Source organism: Marmota marmota, unplaced genomic scaffold (assembly GCF_001458135.2).
Source record: "Marmota marmota marmota unplaced genomic scaffold, marMar, whole genome shotgun sequence".
Taxonomy (NCBI): domain Eukaryota; kingdom Metazoa; phylum Chordata; class Mammalia; order Rodentia; family Sciuridae; genus Marmota; species Marmota marmota.
The window spans coordinates 12,119,787-12,141,252 of NW_025999869.1; the positions used below are offsets into that span (position 1 = coordinate 12,119,787).

Genomic DNA, 21,466 nt, shown 5'->3' on the forward strand with positions numbered 1-21,466 from the left:
ACTGAATATTATAATCCTGGATCTGCCTTTACCAGAGGACTTATCCATTATGGCTTCAGTGATTTTTTTATTATTTATAAAATAAAACTTATGAAGACAACTGATGTCCATATATGCGAACTCAGACTGCAGTTTTGAATTTCCCAACCCCCAAATAGTCTGAAAAAATATGACTGCTGAGGAATCAAAAGCCACCAGTATTAACAGAAAAAACTTTTGTTTACCTTTTAGATATTGAATAACTGTTAAAAAGAAGTACTTGACAATATTATGAAGAGGCTCTTATTGTGTCCCTTTGGTATAATTTTGAAGTCAGAATAAAAATTGCATTCAATCATGTGGTGTCTCAAACTTCAATGATAAACCTCTGGGTCATAGAATATTATTCTGTCATATTTACCACACTCTAAAATTAGAACATTATTAGCATATTCTATACCTCACAGTTCAAGATTATAAAAATGTTTAAGAATTAAAATATCCATAAACATTCTCTTACTCCTAAATTATGGAAAACTATATGGACAAAAGAGATAGAGCTACAAAGACCAGAGCAGATGTTACTGTTTGACCTACAAATAGCTGTGCTGTCATGTAGAGAGAAGAGTATAATCTCATTTATAGTGTTGGAAATTGAGTTTCCCCTTTTAAGAACAAAGCAATTTGATTTTTGAAAATGTTTGAATTTAAGTATGTAAGAATAGGACCTCTGTGTTAACAGGTTCATTGAATTTTATTTCTTTATTTTACATGTACTCAATTTTTGATTTGTGGGCGGAATTTTATTCTAGTTACCAGGTTTGTATTGAATAAGACAAAAATCTCCACCATCTATTTTGATAGCTTTGAGTCACTTGCCATTTACAATGAAATATATGTTTTTTCCTAATAAATATTTTATCATTTAAATCCTCTGCCTTCCCTCTTTCCTCATGTCCATTGACAGTTGCCTTAAATTCTGAAATAAAACCAATTAATCCTAAATATAGACTGAGTTATATTGATATCATGTGATGATGTATACATTTCCTGAAATCTGTCCCGTGAACCAGCAGCATCAGCATTTTCTGGGGACTTGTTAGAAATGTGAATTCATGGACAACATCCCAGATTTGTTGAATTGGAAATTCTGCAGGTTGAGTCCAGCAATCTGTGTGGTGACAGTGCTCGCAGGGAACTTGAAGCATGATTAAATTTGAGAACCACTGGTCTATAGCATTGCATAGCACTCAGGTACTGAAATCTCCTATTCCCTGCAAAAAAAGTCTTTGTTTGAGTGTGAAAGCATGCATGTACGTGAAGGGAAGGGCTACATCTTTCCATCAATCTTTTGACCAAGTTGGTAGGTACAAGCATACATGCGGATTGGATTATTTATGTAGGTTGGTTCATATCGTCCTTTAACCCTATCTTTCAATTTACGGATGAGAAATTCCTGCCTACCTTTAATTTTTTAATACAGCTGGCCCATTTGTAACTTTTTCTTCTTTTTTAGCTCATTTCCAGCTCTTTGTTGCCTGATGGAAAGGAGGGCAGAGCCTTGAAAAAGAATCAATATTGCAAAAGAACCTGGAGAACAGGCAGCATGCTGGATTCTCCTCTACACAGTTGATATCCGTGACTCCTCATAGCAGTTCTTCCCATTAGCTCCCATTATTTTCAGAACATTGTTGCAGGTTCATGTACAAAACATCAAAAGTACCTTTTAAGTGTACCATTCTGTACATTGTAGTAAATTCATAAAGTTGTGCTGCTATAATCCAAATGCAATTTTATCACATATCCGTTGTTCTAAAAAGATCCTTCATGTATGTGGTTCAAATTTCTCCACATTCTCTTTTGAAGATGGTCTATCATTTGATTATGGCCCTTCCTTGGGAACAAATTTTTATGTCATCATGGACTTAACTTATATTTTTCTAGTAACATAATGATATTGAACATCATTTAATATGCTTATTGATCGTTTTTTAATGTCAAGTGTTAGCCCACTTTTTAAATTGGTTGTTGGTAAGATCATGTAGTTTTGTGATGCCTTTATATATTCTGGGCACATGTTCATTTTAGACTTAATTTTCATAAATATTTTTTCTTCTATACTGCGGTTTGGGTTTTTAAAATTTTCTTCATTGTTCTAATGTTGCCTTTTAAAGCACAGACATTTTTAATTTTGATTGAGTAAAATGACTATTCTCTTACAAATTTGGGCATATTTAAGAACTGTTGACTTAACCTCAAACCATATTTTGCATTATATATTTTCTACATATTTTATAGTTTGGGGTCCCTATATTTTGACTTATGATTTAATTTGACTTATTTTTTATTTGGTGTGAGATATCAGTCTATTTTGTATATGTCTTGTGTCTTTTTTGTTCTTCTATTTCTGTTTTATTAGTATCATTGCTGTTTGATAGATGTTTCCTGGTGTGGCATTTTAATTCCTCTGATATTGTATTGGTTTTGATTTTCTTTGTTTTTAACTTTGTAAAGATGTATTATTTTTAAATATTTATTTATTTATTCATTTATTTATCTTTTTTTTTTTTTTGAAGGGAGAGTACGATGGATTAAACTCAGGGACACTCAACCACTGAGTCACATCCCAAGCCCTTTATTTAGAGACAGTGTCTTACTGAGTTGTTTAGCACCTCACTTTTACTAAGTCTGGCTTTGAACTCACGATCCTCCTGCCTCAACCTTCCGAGCCGCTGGAATTACAAGCATGGGCCACCATACCTGGCTTAAATATTGATACTTAGTTGAGAAAATTATATAAATTATCATGTGCAACATGTTGCTTTGAAATGTGTAGACATTGTAAAATGGCTAAATATATATTAGCATATATATTTACTAGCATATATATTACCTCATATATTCATATTTTTGTGGCCTGACCCCTTAAAATCTACTCTTAGAAATTTTCATGAATACATCATTTTTAACTGTAGATATCATGTTGTATGACAGAACTCTCAAATACGTTGCTTCTAACTGAAATTGTGTATCCATTTAGCCAGCATCTCACTGGTTCTACCTTTCTACTCTTAACTTCTTTTTAATTTTTTTAATTGGTTCTTTTTAATTATACATTACAATATAATTAATTTTGATATAATTACACAAGAATGAAGTATATCTTATTTCCATTTTTATGGATGTATACAATGGTGGGATTCACAATGGTATATTCATATATGTACATGGGAAAATTATTTCAGATTCATTCTACTGTCTTTCCTTTTCTATCCTTCTCCCTTCCCTTCATTCCCCTTTGTCTAACCTACTGAATATCTATTCTTTGCCCCTTCCCCGTTATTGTGGGTTAGTTTCCAAATATCAGTGAAAACATTCAACCTTTGGCTTTTGGGGATTAACTTATTTCACTTAGCATCATAGTTCCCAGATCCTTCCATTTACTTGCAAATGTCATTAAAGTCATTCTTTTTTGGGGCAGAGTAATACTCCATTGTGTAAATATACCACATTTTCTTTACCCATTCCTCTGTTGATGGGCATATCAATTGGTTCTATAGCTTAGCTATTACAAATTGAGCTACAATAAACATTGATGTGGTTGCATCACTGTTGTATGCTGATTTATATCATTTGGATATATACCAAGGAATGAGATAGCTGGGTCAAATGGTGATTCCATTTCTAGTTTTCTGAGGAATCTCTATACTGCTTTCCAGAATGGTCTTACCAATTTGCAGTCCCACCAGCAATGAATGAGTGTACATTTTCCCCCACGTCCTTGCTAACACTTATCTACTTTAAACTTCTTTGAGTTCAACATTTTTTAGATTCTAGACAGGAGCAAGATGCTGCAGTATTTTCTTTCTTTGCCAGGGTTTTTTCATCCATGTTGTTGTAAATGGACAGAATTTCTTTCTTTTTAGAGATTAAGGAGTAGTCCCTTATGTATATAGTCCACATTTTCTTCATCTGTTCATCCATGAGTAGATACTAAGGTTGTTTAACATGTTATTATCTTTGAATGACAGATCTGCTCCTTTTTACCAGCAGCCATCCCCATTGCTAATATGTCTGATAAATGTTCAAACATCCTTCAAAACAGCTCTATTAATGCTTTCATATAAAAACCTCCCTGATATGATTCCCCAAGTATCGATCTCCTCTACCTGTGCACTTTTTCTGTAATTTCAATTATCATTGGAAGTATTATAACCTTAGGTTTACATTTATTTTCTATAAAATTATGAACTACCCAAGACTATATTTTCATCAGGACAGAAAAGATCAATAAATATTTATCTCCTTGCCATCATCTAGCACAGTCCTTAACACACTGCAGGGAATCAGCAAATACCGGTAGAATTTAGTGTAACCAAGTCAACGTTTGAAATTAAGTGATTTGACTGAATTGTGGTTGTCAGAATCAGGTGTTTGTTCTTATTGGCTGTAAGAACTGCATAGATTTTAGAAAACACCAACAGACGCTTATAACTAACTGGTACAGTGAATTTCAAACAGATGGTCAGCAATAATGCCAAGTCCTCTCTCATTTTGATTCCTTTGATAATTATATGATGAGCCTTGATGTGGGCTTTTTTTGATAGCTAAATAATCATAATTTACTACCTCCCTTTTTTCAGGAATAAACACAAATCAGTGAATATGATGGTTTAGCTGGTTTACATGGGCAGGGTTTTTTTTTTTTTTAATTGGATAAGTCATTCTCTTGGAGTTCTTGTTAACTCTCTTGTTAACTCTTCTAAGTTCTGAATTATTTTTAGGAAGCTGAATACTAAACTTGTTAAAATGCAATTTACTTCATTTTCTCCTAGACACCATTTGATGCAGAAAGATTTTGTCTCCTGTAGTCTGGTCTATAGAAATTGGATATCATTTTATACCTATCACTGAAATGACTCTTGGTCTTTTACATGATAATACTTTGATTAAATTGATTACAGAAATTAAAAAATTCTCCACATAAACAACACAGAGTAATGATTCTCTACCTTGTCTGCACCCAGTGACTTGGGAAGTGTTTAAAACTACAGTACCCAGACTGTACCCAACACTGAGCCAGAATCCTGGAAGGTAGATCAGAAATCCGATTTCCTGTATTAGCAATAGACACAAACAAGTTTCACTATGTTTTTATACTGTTCCATTTATGTTTTACAAAATTTGAATTTCTGCTGTTAATACCAAGTACTAGATGTTTAATGAATTTCTATCTTTGAAGGAATTCTTTTATAATGATAGTTAAGGCTCTAACTATTGATAAGTCTCCAAAAATCTGAGTGGCCGAGGTTCCTGACAATACTGGGTACTCTCAGGTTCTTCTAAAGTAGGGCAATAGATGGGCCTTTTGATAATGTAAAAAGAGAGTCAATATTCCATTTTATTATTGAATAATGTTAGCTTTATTATCATAATTGAATACAGTGTGACATAAAATTAAGAGCTTCTGCTAAACTCTGTAAAGCAATGCATGCATCTGCCATAAACAACCTTGACTCATATTAGGTTTTATTGCCACTTCACTGCACTGAGGTGCAATAAACATTCAGTGTCATCTTTAAAAAAGATTTCCTGGGAGTAAACAGGAACTGTCCTCTATAAGAGTGTATCTTTATTTTCAAGGAAGACTTAACTAGTATTACATGGTTTAGCAAAGCACGGTAGAAAAGCTACATAGAATAATTTGTCTCTGATAACTGTGCAATCCATTTATACAATAGAATATTACCCACATATACTAACAAACTAAGAAATGATAGGAATGCAATCATTGCATAGCAGAAAGCAGACTAATAAGAAATATTCACATCTAGTGAGCAAAATACAGACCAAAATTTAACCATGAGGAGTCTGGAAGGTAAAATGCTCTCAATAAACTCATTAGGTTAATGTCCAAAAATAACAAGATAAACAGCACAGAAGTTAGAGCCATAATTTATCTTTATTTTCTATACATAATATCTACACGTGATACCAGAGGATGAAAGGTCCTTGGTTTAGCCTTTATTGGCCTAGCTCATGAAATTTAGGCAGGACCAAATTAAACAATGAAGCACATTTAAAATGAAAACCAGAGTTTGTTTAGGAAAACACAGTATATTTTCCTACATCATTGGATAGCAGCTTTTTGAGAAAAAACATTGCTCAAAACTCAGATATGGATCCCAACTGTCTTATTTGGCAATTATGCTAAAAGCTTTACATTGTATTATTATAAATGTGTTTAGACCATGACCTGTGGATTCTGAACACTAAATTTATATATCTGTGAAACTCTATCAGACAAAGGAGACTTCAAAAATACCTTCTGCATAAATATTTATCTCTAAAACATCTGGGCAGTAATGAAACAGACTAGAATTTTTATAGGGAGTATTAATGGACCTCTTTTATTTAAAGCCCTTACATAGTATGCCTACAAATGTATTGCTACAGTATAAATGAAATGTAATAATATTACTCAATAAAAGCTATTTCCTGTACATTCTTTCATGTATTTTATATTGAATGCTACATATGGTACAGCACTTATTGAAATAGTTGGTATCAGCAAATATAGCAAGAATATACAGTTGATTTTCTAATTCCAACTAATGTTTCCCATTTTTTTTATTTTACAATAGCCTAAAATAGGAAAATATGGTATGGCAGGATTTGAGCAGATAGCAACTGATCTACCATTGAACACTGGACAACAGTTTGGAATTATCAGCTTTATCTACATAAGTGGACTTCATACCCATATGTTTGAAGTACCATCTGCTTCCGTCAGGCTGTTCTGTTCTTAAATGCAGGCTCTGAATGTATTTCCATAGCATTTAACAACATTTTAACAGCTAAGAGTGGTGATTCCTACATGATATTTTAGGAACATAACTTTAAAAAAAGTAAAAAATGTACAATCTCATGCTGAATATTTACAGATATAATTTATATATTCTATTTTTTTGTTTCTAGTCATAAATTTCAATCTAAAGCTTTTAATGTAGTTATATAAAAGAATACATTCAACAATTCTAGAGCTTGCAAAATATTTTTGCCCCTCTAAAAACATCTCCATAATAAGAATCTAGTGATTGTTGGATGAATGTATTATCTGAAAATAGGCTGCAAAATAAAAATTAATTATCATTAATTAATTTTTAGTTTCCATTGAGAGAACATCTGTTAAGAGGATGCTTCATAGAGTCTAGTGGTAAAAGCTCAGATGGTAGCAAAGGAGCCTATTTAAAGCATTTCTCTCCACTGGATTAAATGTGCTCTACAATGAGCAATTGCACCTTTGCCTATGAAATTTCCATAAATTTTAAAATAGCATTTTAACAGCAAAATAATGCATTAGAGATTTTTTAAAAGGAGAAACAACGGGCTTTTTTTTTCTTTTTTTTTTAGCTTTGGAAACACAAATGTTAAAGCTTATACATCAGCTTAAAATACAAAACAAAAACATAAGCACACCATAATTTGTGCAATAAATACATAGATTTTTAAATTTTTTCTTCATTAAACATTTATATTTTATTCTTTTAAACACCTTCACACAAAAATATTTTTGACATATACAGTAGTTTTTTTAATAATATTTGGAAATATATATCTACAAATGATCTAGGGATTGTAGGTAAGCTCTATTTTTCTTCAACTTTTCCTCCTATCATGGGACCTTCTTCCCCTTCCTTTCCTCTCACGTCTGTCTCCTTCTGATATGGTTTTGCTCTCCTGCGTCTTCTCTCAGAATCCTGTCTCCAAGCTGCATATTCTGCTCTGCTCTGGACTGCCACACAGGGGTCTCTTGTTCTTATGTGAATTATGGAAATAAGGAAACCTTCAAATTCTTTTAAGACAGAGGCAATAAAGCAGATGGGAATCGCTGCATTAAGAACAGAAAGCCATTCCCAGTTCAGGGGACTGAACGACAGAACACAACTATGAGAACCTATTGATGTGGTGTGGGGGCTTTTAGCTGAGGCTCTCTGTTGAGATATGTAGCCCAATAGACTAAGTTAAAGATTCCAAATAGCAGCGGGAAGGCTATTCTTGACAGGCGGTCAATTTTGCTGACACTGTTAAAGGTTTTCTTGGGCTCTGGTGGTTTCGTTTCCGGCTTGACTTCTTTGGGTTCTATGGTTGCACTTTTAGCAATGGTGGCTAAGCCGGGGTCACCCCTGGCCAAGTTAGGGGTGTAGCTTGTTGCTGTTGGAGCATAAGTGTTGTTTTTCTTAATGAGAGGATCTTTCACCTTCTTTGGCTGTAGAAAGGAAGAATTTGGTTTAGTAAACCATGAGAAGCAGAAGTGTCAGCTGTTCAGCAAAGTGGACCTTGATTGGGGACCCAAAGCTGAGTTTTATTCAAAATTTTAGGAATATAACGGATGACGGTCTTTTGGGATAAATTAAAATCGTAGATAATATTTTACACCCTCTTTTATCAAGAGGTGGAATCTATTTCATTGTTCATTGAATATACAACAGACTAGTGACTCTTGACTATTGATTACTATGCACCCTGAGGATCCTAAACTCAAAAGGCTTGTCAGTGTCAGCCTTGAGTTTCTGGAAATTGCCACTGCCAAGTGAAGAACCCCAGAGAAGATGGCTGAATGACCAGAGCCCATGTGCAGTGACAGGTCCAGCTGATAAGCAGGATCAGGCATCAGCCTCTAAGAGAGAACTTCATAGATCTTCTAGCCTGAATGGAGTTTCCAGCTGACTGCAATCATGTGAGCAAGCCCAGGTCACACTAAAGAAATACCACAGGGTTGTTTCTAGGATAAAATCTAGCATCGTGAGCAAGTAATTTGCTGTTATTGCTGAACCGATTATTATTTGAATGAAGAAAACTTGATATTCCAAATGAGCAAATAATACAGCAGAGATGAGCTGGGAAGGCAACTCAGTTTCAGACTACTTGCCCAGCATGCGTGAGACTTTGGGTTCCATCTCCATAAATGTAAATTAATAGATAAATGGATAAATAAAAAAATAAAGTAAGCAGGGTCATTTAGGGTATCTTGAATTCAATGCCTGTTCAATTATCTCTGCTCAAAAGTGTCATCTGTGCAATGATTGACATCTAGAGCACTTCCCCATTTTCTTTCATAGAGACAGTCCTAAAAAGTGATCATGGTTTAGAACTATGCAATCCAACACAGTTACCACTTAACCATGTGTGATACTTGAAATGTAACTAGTCTGACTTGAGACGTACCATAAATACAAAATATACAAAGGATTTTGAAGACAGCATGAACACAATACAATGAAATAGATTTCCTTAATAATGTTTCGTATGGATTACATGTTATAAAGCTATGTATTATATGTATTATATTTACATATATAATAATATAATATAATAATACATATATGTATTATATTTAGTGAAGTATATTATTAAATTAAATAATAAAGTTCCCTTGTTTGTTTATACTCTTAAATTGACACTATTAGAAAATCTTAAATCACATATGTGGCTTACATTTTTTGGCTTACACTATATTTCTGTAGGACAATACAATTCTGAGAGTGTGTTTTCTATTCTTTGGTTTGCACTGAACTATGCAAACATTTATAAAGAGAAAATATGCCTGTCTTTGACTTCATTGAAAACTGGGGGATAGTTCATATTGCAAACTCAATTAAATTAAATCATTACAGCAAAGAATTTATGATCAAAGTGATCAGGCTTGGAAAACAACCAAAAGACAATGATTTTCACATTATAAAATTTATAGCAGACTTGATGCAGAAGGTATTTAGGTAAGTTCATTTGCTTCTAATGTCAGACTGGTTAAAACTGTTCTCAAATCTCAGAGATCATAGATGAGCACATTCAAGCAGAAATGTTTACCTTCCTATCTCTCTTACCTCTCCTTCACTCTACCTACACTCCTACTCACCCAAACAACCTCTCCTTTAAACATTAAAATTACCTCTTCACTTTGTCTTTAACACGCACAACAAAAAAAGAAAAGAATCCTCACTACCCACTTCTGCATGCTTCATCAAATTCTCTGGGCCCAAGTATTCTAACCTAAAGGTTGAAAAAGGCATAACAGTGAACTAGTAAAGTCTTTACCTTCTCTGGAACCACACTTTTGCCATCCCAGGCATAACCTCTCTTGGTGAAATAGTTTACTGTGGCAAACTCAATCAGAGCCGAGAACACAAAGGCATAGCACACGGCAATGAACCAATCCATAGCTGTTGCGTAAGCCACCTTAGGGAGGGAATTCCTGGCGCTGATACTCAAAGTTGTCATGGTCAGCACAGTTGTTACTCCTATAAGAAAAGAAATTAAGTGTGTGGGTTCATACTACAAAATTTCATGCCCGGAAATCAATCTACTTGTGCAAAGGGAATCAATAGTATCAAGTACCAAACATGGATTTTCTTTCATCCTAGTTTGGTTTGGAATGAGGGAATACTAATTTAACCCCATTGTAGGGGGTGGTTTATGGTATAGCAGTGCTAAGGGGGACAGTCTGTCAGGGAGCTTATTAACAGGATCATGAAGTACTCTAAATGGGCACCTTATACAGTTTCTTAGGTAGCATAGGAAATAACATTTTTCACTGTACCCCACACTTGAAATATAAATGATAGATCTTCAATGCCTTGGATTCATTAAAAAAAAAATGAGTTCTTCAGTTTTGTTTAATATTCTGTGTCCCAAGTGTGGAAACTGGAAAGCCAATGACATCTTGGTAATTGATAGATAATTAAATAATTTTAGATAAAGATTTGCCACATTAATAAATCTTCTCTTACAATGTTTTGTTCTGATTCTAAAATTGACTCATTTGAAGAAAGTCTTGGAACCAATGTATGCACATATAGCAAGTTACATAAGTTTATATGTATAAAATCTTATACATATATAATGTTCCCTTTATTCACAGAATATACATTTTGTTCCTCTCTTATGGTCAGACAGCTAAAATTTTGAATGTGTTTTATCTGATTCAAATATCTAAGACTTTTTTTCTCCTTTTTGCTAATGCTGCTTAATCTTTCCTACTCTGCAACCTTATAACACGTGATTAAAATGACCCATGTTTAAGGTCAAAGCATTTTCAAGCCAGATCTTTTCAGTCTATTTAGATAGTCAGATGCACTGGCATGTGAAAGATGATATCCTTTAATGTTCATTCAACAAATCAATGCTGTTAATGTCAGACTACTATATGTAATGCACCGTATTAGATATAAGGTACTAAGTACAATACTATAATGTCCCTTTCAAGGCATTTGAAAATGCTTAAAAACAATTCAAAATAACCTAGTCATAAGGGATCGTAATCCATGTCATTGGAAATGGCCAGACATTTTCTAATGACTAGCCCCAACCTTAGTACTTAGTAGGTTTGTAGACAGTAGATTTGTAGACACTGAGAGGGACCCCAGTCTCCACATGTGCAAAATGGATGATTTGTTCTTCATTCTCTTTATTGTCTACACCACCACTGAATTTCTCCAAGGGAAATTTCTGTCCAGTCACTCACAAGAATTTTAGATTTTTGTGAGAATTAAATGCAATATTCAAAATAATTTTAAGTATTTTCTATTACTCATTGCTGTGGAAAGTATTGTCATCCATGTGTCTAAAACATAAATTTGTGATTCCTTCTTTTGATTCATTATACGGGGTAAAAATGGGAGTTCATAATCTGCTTGAATAAAATGTATGAAATATGATATGTCAAGAGCTTTGTAATGTTTTGAACAACTAATAAAAAATTTTTTTAAAAAAAGAAATAACTGGACAATCCAAAAAAAAAGAAAATTAGTAGGATCATAGAGCTTCTAGGTGGCTAATGTTTTAGGTTGCTTTAAGTTGATCAGTATTCTTTGGTTTTTCTTGGATTTCAAGGTGGATTCCACTACATTAGGAAGTTAAATTATTAAGAAAAAACAATGAGATTTTTATTAAATTTTATTTTAGACACATGGTTAGGGTTGTAAGAAATAGATCCTTTTTTAGCTCTGGAGGGATTTCAGAAAAACTGGGGGAAATATCAATTTTATGTAATTGACAAACAGTTTAAGAAATATTGGCTGGGGACCTGCCCCCAAATTTACATATTGATATTAACTAGAGCAAATAACAAGGTAATTAAAAGTCAGTATATTTGGGGAACACAACAATCCAGTTTCTAAGGTCAATTCTATAATTGCTGAATGACCTTGGGAAAAGTGTCTAACAATCTTGAGCTTCTGAGGTTTTATTTTTTTCTTTGCTAATTGATTTTATTAAGTCTAATGCAGAGGTTTAGTGTGGTGTGGATAAGAAATAAGATAATGTAATAAAGTGTTCAGTAATTAGTCTGATACTTACTAAGGGAAAAACTAATGTTTATTTTTTAATAAATCTCAAGTAAAGTTATTTTTTTTTTAATTTTGTTTTATGTAGGCTGTGTTCAGAACTAATTTGACAATGGGTATTTCACCAAATGTATCCATAAATCAAGATCATTCATGAACAGCATCAAGAGAGGGATGGGTATGTTTGTGGTATTGCAATTCCTGTTGTAGAGAAAAAGAAAGGAACAAAAATGTACTTTACAGCTTTTATGTTCCAAGAATTAGAAGCCTGATAATTTATAAAGTTTGTTTTTCTCATTTAATTATTTATTTTAATTTTATTATTGTTGCTACTTTTTATGAGAAGGGCTCTTGCTCTGCTGCCCAGGTTGACCTCAAATCCCTGCATTCAAGTGTTCTGGTTGCCTCAGCCTTCAAAGCGCTGGAACCACAGGTGTTTGCCTGGCATCATTTAAATCTTTAAGTAACACTACTTTACTTTCTTGTCTTTTCCCTTCAGAGACTGTGAAAGCTCAGAACAATGAAGCAATTTGGTCAACATCATATTGCTGGTAGGTGGTGAGATTGAACCTATAACTTGGATCTTTTGGGCAGAAAATTTATATGACAACATTGCCTCCAATTAAAAGTGAGCACATGAAGCCAAAAGTATGATCTTTTATGACATAAAATAGACTTCAACTTTGTTGAATTCTGGATTCCTTTTAATAAACTGCTAAAAAAACATACAACATTTTTTAGTTTAGTTTTTTTTTTTTTTTTTTCCTTTTAGTATTTCTTGAAAAACCATTGATTCACTCCGGGATCTACAGAAATCAGAACAACATACTGAGTTCAGATTAAAATGAATAGAAAAAAAAAGAATAGAGGGGCTGGGGTTGTGGATTAGAGGTACAGTGCTTGCGTAGCACGTGCAAGGTTCTGGGTTCAATCCTCAGCATCACATAAAAATAAATAAAAAAAATAAGGGTCTTGTGTCCAACTACAATGAAAGAAAGAAAGAAAGAAAGAAAGAAAGAAAGAAAGAAAGAAAGAAAGAAAGAAAGAGAGAGAAAGGAAGGAAGGAAGGAAGGAAGGAAGGAAGAAAGGAAGGAAGGAAGGAAGGAAGGAAGGAAAGAAACACTCAAATGGTCTAGAAATATGTGATTTCATTGAACTTAAACATTAGAAACTTATAACTTGATACACAGAAATACTTGTCACTGCTGAGTTTATAGATATGTACTTATGTTCACCAAAAGGGCACCAGTCAATTGAAATGTAAGATTGTTGAAAATGTTAAGAACAATGTTGATGACTTATAGACATTCTGAAATGCTTTGGAGAATTTCCAAATAGAAGGGGCAGTATTTGTTGCAGTGAGAGTGTGAAAGGCCAGCATTTAAAAAAAGAAAGAGAAAGAAAAAAAGAAAAATATATATGTAAATATATATTCACTATACTGCTGGGCTATTTCTTCAAAAATAGAATAAATCAAAGCACATAAAATAAATAAGTTGTGTGATCCAATTTGTTTTTTATTTCCTGGTGAATAAAAGACTCAAATGGTATATACCAATAGAGGCAAACATCTTCCCAAGAGGTCAGTCTTCAGTAGCTTCAATCATTGACAATATTGACAAATTGTTATAAAGAAAAATTAATCTGAAATGATCTGTTCTTTGTCTCTGCTGCTAGAAATCATTCTGCATCTTAATTTAGCTGTGGGCTTAGGCTACCATCGGAGCACCAGAGCATGGATTTGGTGGTTTCCCACCTGGAAGCATTCCAAATTAAGAAGAAAGTCTCTTTTCTGTCCCATGTGGCAGAATTGCTTTTTTTCTCCGGTAACTGACTTTTTGCTCCTTATACGTTATGGAGGTTGATACCGGAATCTATGCACATGGATAATCCTCTCTTTAGATCATAAACTTCTGAAGTCTATTTATTTTGTAGCACTGGGTTTTAAACACAGCAGGTACCTAGATGGCATTTGTGGAGTGAGCCTGGATATCTGTATCATTCCGTAGTGAGTATGTGCTTGTTATTTCTAAATGAACGATGCTGACCTCACAACCTTGCCATTACAGCAAGATATCGCACAGGTGACAATATTGCATCATCATTAAGGGCCTAGGACACAGAGCCAAGGGCCCACGCCTGACTTCTCACTCCTTCACCTAATAGTTTCTGACTTTGGATAGGTCACTTAATCTTGTGTTCTTGTTTCTCGTGTTTGTATAATAGTGATCTTGGTGGTATACAGGATGCTTTTAGGGTTCAATAAGATAACAGGCTAATTGTCAGGGACTACCCTTTTTATGAAATGCAAGCTCTAAAATGCTACATTAGATCAGTTTTTCCCTTAGAAAAAAGAAAATAATATAATAATTCTTCTCTAGATTGCCCTTAACTGGGAATATTGAATCTAATAAAGGTTTCCAATTTAAAAAATTAAATTTATAACTCTTCAGGCATGCACACATTAGGTAAAGGTCATTAGTGACATGGTCATCAGTGAGTTCTCCCGACTTAAGGCAATCCTGTTTTTATATACATAAGGAAGAAGTTTTGTTCATGTTTCCTAAGATTCCCCCAAAACAGCACGGATACAGGCTATGCATTCTAAATACTATTTTCTGTGTACATGCGTTTCATCGAGTATGATGTTTTTTCTGCATGCTATGTGAAACTATCAAATCAAATGTTCATGAATCCCATCCATTCACAAGCACTAAAACAGTTTGCTATTTAACAATGTTATTTTTTAACCACACTACCTTAGGGATGGCATTTCCGTGAACCTTTCCATTGTATAACTTTAGATTTGAACACATATCAATCTTTTTTTTTTTCCTTGCAAGGTCACAGACATGGCATAACTTGCCCTCCAAACCTTGGCATGCATGTCTTGACTGACACTTACCAAAGACAGTTCTTGCTGGTACCGACTCTCGGTTGAGCCAGAAGGAGACTTGTGACAGAATGACCGTCATTATGCATGGCAGGTATGTTTGAATAACAAAATAACCAATCTTTCTCTTCAAGTGGAAGTGAGTAGTCATAACAACATATTCTCCTGGAGGGTAAAACAGACAGTGAGGTTGAGCAATTTGACCTTGAAAAGAACCTATTCTGAGGTTTCCTATTAGCAGCAAAGACCTGGAGCTCAGACACATCCTTTCTCCATGTGACATTCAGTCCCTGGAGAGAAAAGCTTCCAAGAGAGAAAAGAGTCATTTTAAACACACACAAAAATGGCTCTGCGGATGAGATGGAGGCTCCAGAGTTCTCATGGGTATCCTTACCTACTAATGCTGCTGTGTCATATATTTAAGGGACAAACTCTGGGCATATATTCACAGATTGGCTTTCCTGATCACGAAGGCAATGCTCTAGGTTCTGTGACCTGCATTAGGGTATTTTAAACAGAACAGATATCCAGGGTGACCTTTGCAAAACAGACTCAGGCTGCTCCTTAGCTGCTCTGGTGGGCAGATCAGTACAGCTGAATTCTACCTCCAACACTTCTTTGGATCTTAGGTGAATGATTTAGTCCGCCTGATCTGCAAAATGAGGAGCAGGGTAGAATTTCATAGTTTTTCATAATCTACATGCTGGAATTACCTGGGAAGCTTTAGAAAAATTCAGTTGTTCCAGTCCTACTACATTTACAAACCACTCTTTGAATTCTCAGGGAAATCTGGGCTTATAATCTGTTTTTCCCCCCAGTTCTGGGGATCCACTTGCTGGGCAGGTGCTCTCCCACTACCACTGAGCTACACCCCAGCCCTATACCAGCTTTTGAGCTTGGCGTGCTTCCTAAGCTGAACTGGGAGATGGTAGCCTAGGTAGGTATATTCCATGGTCTTTCTATTCTCCAAATCCTGGCTTCATTTAGAGGACCTAAGCAGTAGACACAACCTAAATTGCAAGAGCCTTTTATTTTCCTTCATGTGGTATATTTTCAATTACAAATCTTGGAAGTGTTTTAGCCTGATTCACCCAGAAGATATGCTTAGCTCTCTGTGGGTGGGCAGGAGAGAAATAGATGTGTTCTGGATAAGAAAGCATCACTCTATTTAGAACACGTCCCCACCTTTCTCCTTCTTTCCCCTCCAAACTTCTCCCTTCTTGAGTTAGCATCTTTATCTCAGTTCATGGGCATCTGATCTCAGCCCCTATAATGGGAGGGCAGCTGCTCAGGAAATTTAATCTACAAGACTAAAGCCTCTTCTTCATCTTCCAGCTGCTGACTTCCTTCATCACAGCTGAAATTAGTGATGTCCCTATTGTCACTATAGTATACTCTTGATTCCTGCTTTCCTTTTATCTCTCGTTCTCAATTTCTTTTGCTAACTCATTGATAGTTTCAACCAGAAATTTCTTATTGAGTTGTTCATATTTATCAGACGTTGGTTTTCTTATCTCTTTAAAGCAAATGTGGGGGTTCCTGAGTTTCTTTGACTCTGATAATGTATTTTCCATCTCACCCCTGCTCCTACTGCTACCTGTATGTAGGTGTACAGATGGCTGACAAATCTACATCCTGGTGAACAGGCTCTCAAAGTAAAGAGGTATATCCCCAAATCTAAACAGGACTAGTCTCGAATTTTTTGTACTCCCAAGTCAAGGCTAGACAGTAGCTGTCTCACAGATATTGACTTCTCATTGGCACCATCAACTATGTTTAAAATTCATATTAGCTAACTTTTCCCCAAAACAATGGACAGCACATCTCTGTCTATTGCCTCAGGCTGAAAACCAGGAGTCAATCTTAAATAACAGAATGTGCTTTGGAAAGAGAGGAAGAAAGGAATCTGTTGGTCACACAATTTCAGTGTTACCTGTGTGGTATCTTGTAATCTGACCCTGGATATGTCATTGTCACTGCCCTTATTAGCTTTGTAAATTTATTATAATAGTCTATTAACTATCATATGTGCCTCCAGTTGCATATTTACTATAAGTTTCCCTAAACTTTCCTGTAAAGTAATTATTTATATGTGATCATGTAATCTCATTTTTCCCACCAAAAATATCTTCATGTATTCTCATTGTGATGGTTGATCCTAGTTGTCATCTCTAGTGGACTGAGAGACATCTAGAAAGTTGGCAAAGTACACATCTGAATGTGTCATTCAGGATGTTTCCAGACACCATTGGAATATGAGTCAGCAAACTGAGCAGAGAACCTGTCTTGAATGTAGGTGGCACCATCCAATAGGCTGGGCCCTGGATTGAACAGCAGGTATGCATAGTAACTCTCCTGCAGCGGTCCACTTTTGTTGCTGCTATTACTCCCCCAATATCAGAATCTACCTTCTTCATACTTCAGATATGGACTTACCCCAGTACCTGCATTATTGGTCTGACATATACTGAGGCTTCCAGTTTTTTGGACTGGAGCAGCTTTGCTCCATCATAGGCTCCCTGCCATGATGTTCTACGTCACCACAAGCCCAAAGGCAATGGAGCCAGCTGACTATGGACTGAAACTATGGGCCAATATCTTTCTTACTTTTATATTCTTTATCTCAAATATTTTATCAGAGTAATTGAAGACTGACTAACATGCCCACTATTCACATCAAGGATTCCTGACCTCAGCACTCTTGGAATTTTATACTAGATAACTGTTGTAGGAGACTTGTGCTTTATATATTGCACAATGTTTAGCCACATATCTGTCTTCTCCTCACTGGTTGCCAGTAGCAAAGGATGATTTTTCCCTTTCCCTATCTATGTTCTTTTCGCACTAAGGAACAAATGCCCTAACCCAAATTCAAACCTCTCCACTGCATACCTCTAACACATATTACAGGGATTTGTCTCAACACACATTTTCACATTTCAGTATCTTGCTCTACAAGACTCTACTACACATCTTCTGTGATGGAATATCTGTTCATCTGTGGTTTGGGCCAAACACAAACACCAGGTCGTGAGTGAAAATAGGAAGACTTGTTCTGACAGAAAAGTATATTAGCTTGGAAGGCTATGGATTTGAGTTTAAAATCCAGATCTGCTATTTTCTTGCTATACAGCCTTGGTAAACTCATGCAAGCCTCTATTTTCTGATCTACAAAATAGTGGAAACTGTGATAGAGCAGAATGAAAACTAAGAGATCTCATTAGGATGACACCACAAAGCATGCTAAAATAAGTTTCAGATCCTTTCTTCATTTTCTTCACCCCACTCTCAATCAGAATTGAAGGAACTATCAATCAGAATCAGTGGAGCCACTGGCAGAAGAGATGCATTCATTGTTTACAGATAGATGCAAGTCACCAGTGCATTTACTTATTTATTTCATCACTGTTATTAATGGTCAGACTGGCCATTAACCAAGCACTTCTTAAGTGCTTTATTTATAGCTCTTGTTTATATTTATAATAAGATCTCAGACTTTGTATTTTAGTTATTTATATGTATATTCCTCCCACCAAACTGAAAGCTAATTGTGCACAGGGCTCCTCCTTGGGATACACCATGACCTCCCAGATTGTCAGTATCTGGTTCCTATCAGTGGTGAAAAGGTACCTTAAGGGCTCTCCATCCCTACACAGTCTATGAGCGTCTCTGTCTTGAAAGGAAAACAAAGCATTAACTAATAATTGCCTTTTATATTTTTTCTTATGCACTTCCAGTGATGTCGGTAAGGTCATTTGAAGGACAAGTAAGTGATCTAAGTTTGAGAAAAAAAAATGCAGAGAACCAATTTCCCCAGAGTTTTCCTCTAACATGTAGTCTTGGGTGGACAAATCCATGTTATAATTCACCATCTCAGGGTACACATTATTATTCCTAACCATTCGTTCACTTGTGGCCTGTAAAATGTCATCAGCTCAAAGAAAAAAAAATTCCATCTTCCCTATAATGTCAGTAAGAGGAGTGTCTACATCTACTCCATTATCTTTTGTTATTGGAATCTGGCATTTTTGTGAAAATTGTGAAAAGAATATGATTTTTTGAGATCTAAAGAGCCATTATTTGACATCATATTTATTTTATAAACAACCTTCATTCCCTAACAGATTGGAGAAAGAATAGAAGGGCTTTCAGTATTTTGAATCCTTCTTTCTAAACTAAATGAAAATTAAGAAGTTTATTTATTGGCACAAAACTTTTAGATAAGGGAAGGAAAGGACAGCAACATCAGAATCAAGTTGTAATCATTTAAATATGAAAGGAAAACAAGACAACAACAGAAAGCCCCACTCTCCTATATTAGATTGAAAGAGTCTAGACACTAAGGGCTTATGCGCTAAGCATGTCAATTTCTTTTCCTCTAATTCAACGGTCTAGAAGAATTGCAATTCAAATATCTTTGCACAACATCTATCCCTGAGGGAAGCTTGTAAATTAGATGTGACAATGTTTCTGATATATTACAATATAAAATTAAGGAAAATGGAAGAAAAATAATGGGATATAATTTTGCAAAATGCTATTAAGGGCTTGTGTAGACCTGACTTCTAATCTTTGCTTCTTCCAATGTTAGTTACTAAAAGATAACTACCTTGCTTAGCATTACTTGGCTTCAGTTTCTTTACATGTCCAATTCATGAGATAGTAGTTAGCTATCCTGCCATGCTTTAAGGCTAAAAACAAATAATAGATGTAGAAAAAAAATAAAAATCCTAAGTCCTACACAAATTAACAATGTGAAGATGGAAAACGCAGCTGTATATGTTCTCTCCAGCTTGGGAAATCAAATGTCCAGATAGTGAATAAAATTTTATTAAGCACTGATTCCTTCTACAGTTATCATGTGCCTTCTAAGTTTTTAAAATTCAGTCTTTACTATAAACACGATTCTTTAAAAAGAAATGATGTATCATAATATTATGGACGGGTGGCTGGGGGTATTTTAATAACTGCTTCAAAGGGTACTGAAATAGAAATAAGGAGAAAGAGAAATAAGGAGATAAGTCTACAGTGCTGGGTCACTTCACCTTTCTGAACCATTTTTCACGCTTGAATTCTAAAGTGACTGACAAGGTAACCAAGTCTTTTTTTCCTCTAGATCTCTGTAAATTTTAATTATTTCCCTGGAGATCATGTATGAAGCTTTATAAATGGTAGCCCTTGAGGTCCCTGTGGTGAGTGCTGACCACCACTGTCACTTCATGATCAAAGACAGTTGCAGTCCTCATTGTTTTGACATTGCAAGGTCATCCTTAAATCAACTTATTCAGAGGAGCCTCTGTAGCTCAGAAAAAGGGCCCCACAATTCTTCTTAGCCATTTTATTCTGAAGATAAATAAATGATCATCATTCAGGAGAAACAACTTATTGCCAAACAAATTGTGATTTCCTTTAAACAAATTTACTTTGGTGAATACAGAGAGCTTCCAGTCATCATTATGTGTTTTAAAAACCTTTTATGTCATTGCATTCTCATTGTTTTCTGTACACCAGTATCTTTCTTATGACTAATGGCCAGTCATTTTTTTTATTTTTATGTGTAAGTTATATCTCATGCCCTTGAATCACTTTTGTCATTTTTGTATGAACTCCCCTTAAAACTTTGCTTAGGAAATATCATGTGATGAGATGTTAGGAGAAGGGGTCTTGCCTAGAATCTGGGTCCAAACTTTCTTCCCCAATACTTCAAGCAGAAAAGACCTCCTTCTCCATTTCTTCACCACTTCACTTTTGTACTAGCTCTGCCATGAACCACAAATAGTAACATCTGCTATTTTCTGCCGGGTTTTTACACAGCAGACCCTGTTCCTAGCGGTTGACATGCATTTTCTCATTTCAAATTCACAGTAGTTCATGAAGCATATACCAACTATGAGAAAAGATGAATAAAGATACGAGAATATTTGCCAAAAGGAACAATTCATTAGTGCTCAAGCCCACAATAGAGCCCTTGTTACACAATTCCGGAATTCACCTCCCTAACTGTGCTTCCCGTATTACATGCCTGTGTTGCCTTTTACTCTTGTGCTTTGTAATTGAAAAGCACACTCTGTGGCCAGACAGCTCAGATCCAAACCACAGATCCTCCTCCTCCCAGCTGTGTGATCTTGGAAAACTAATTAAACCCTGCTGTGCCTCAAATTCCCATCTACAAAACCAGGATAACAATACTGCAAAACCCCTAGGATTTCATGAGGATCAAAGATGAGAATACTGGCTATAATGTTTATAT

The 21,466-nt window shown here is 35.1% G+C and overlaps 1 protein-coding gene across 2 annotated transcripts in view; it reads right to left on the reverse strand.

The window, feature by feature from the left end:
* Window positions 1–5,378: 5,378 nt before the first annotated feature.
* Gabra1 (gamma-aminobutyric acid type A receptor subunit alpha1) overlaps window positions 5,379–21,466 on the reverse strand; it is a 54,807-nt gene continuing 38,719 nt past the window's right edge. For both annotated transcript variants that reach the window (XM_015492805.2, XM_015492806.2), the window contains exons 8-10: window positions 15,229–15,381; window positions 10,078–10,280; window positions 5,379–8,248 (exon numbers count right to left, since the gene is read on the reverse strand). In XM_015492805.2, the coding sequence (XP_015348291.1) occupies window positions 7,937–8,248; window positions 10,078–10,280; window positions 15,229–15,381 (668 nt within the window). In that variant the 3' untranslated portion in view covers window positions 5,379–7,936. The remainder of the gene's footprint in view (window positions 8,249–10,077; window positions 10,281–15,228; window positions 15,382–21,466) is intronic.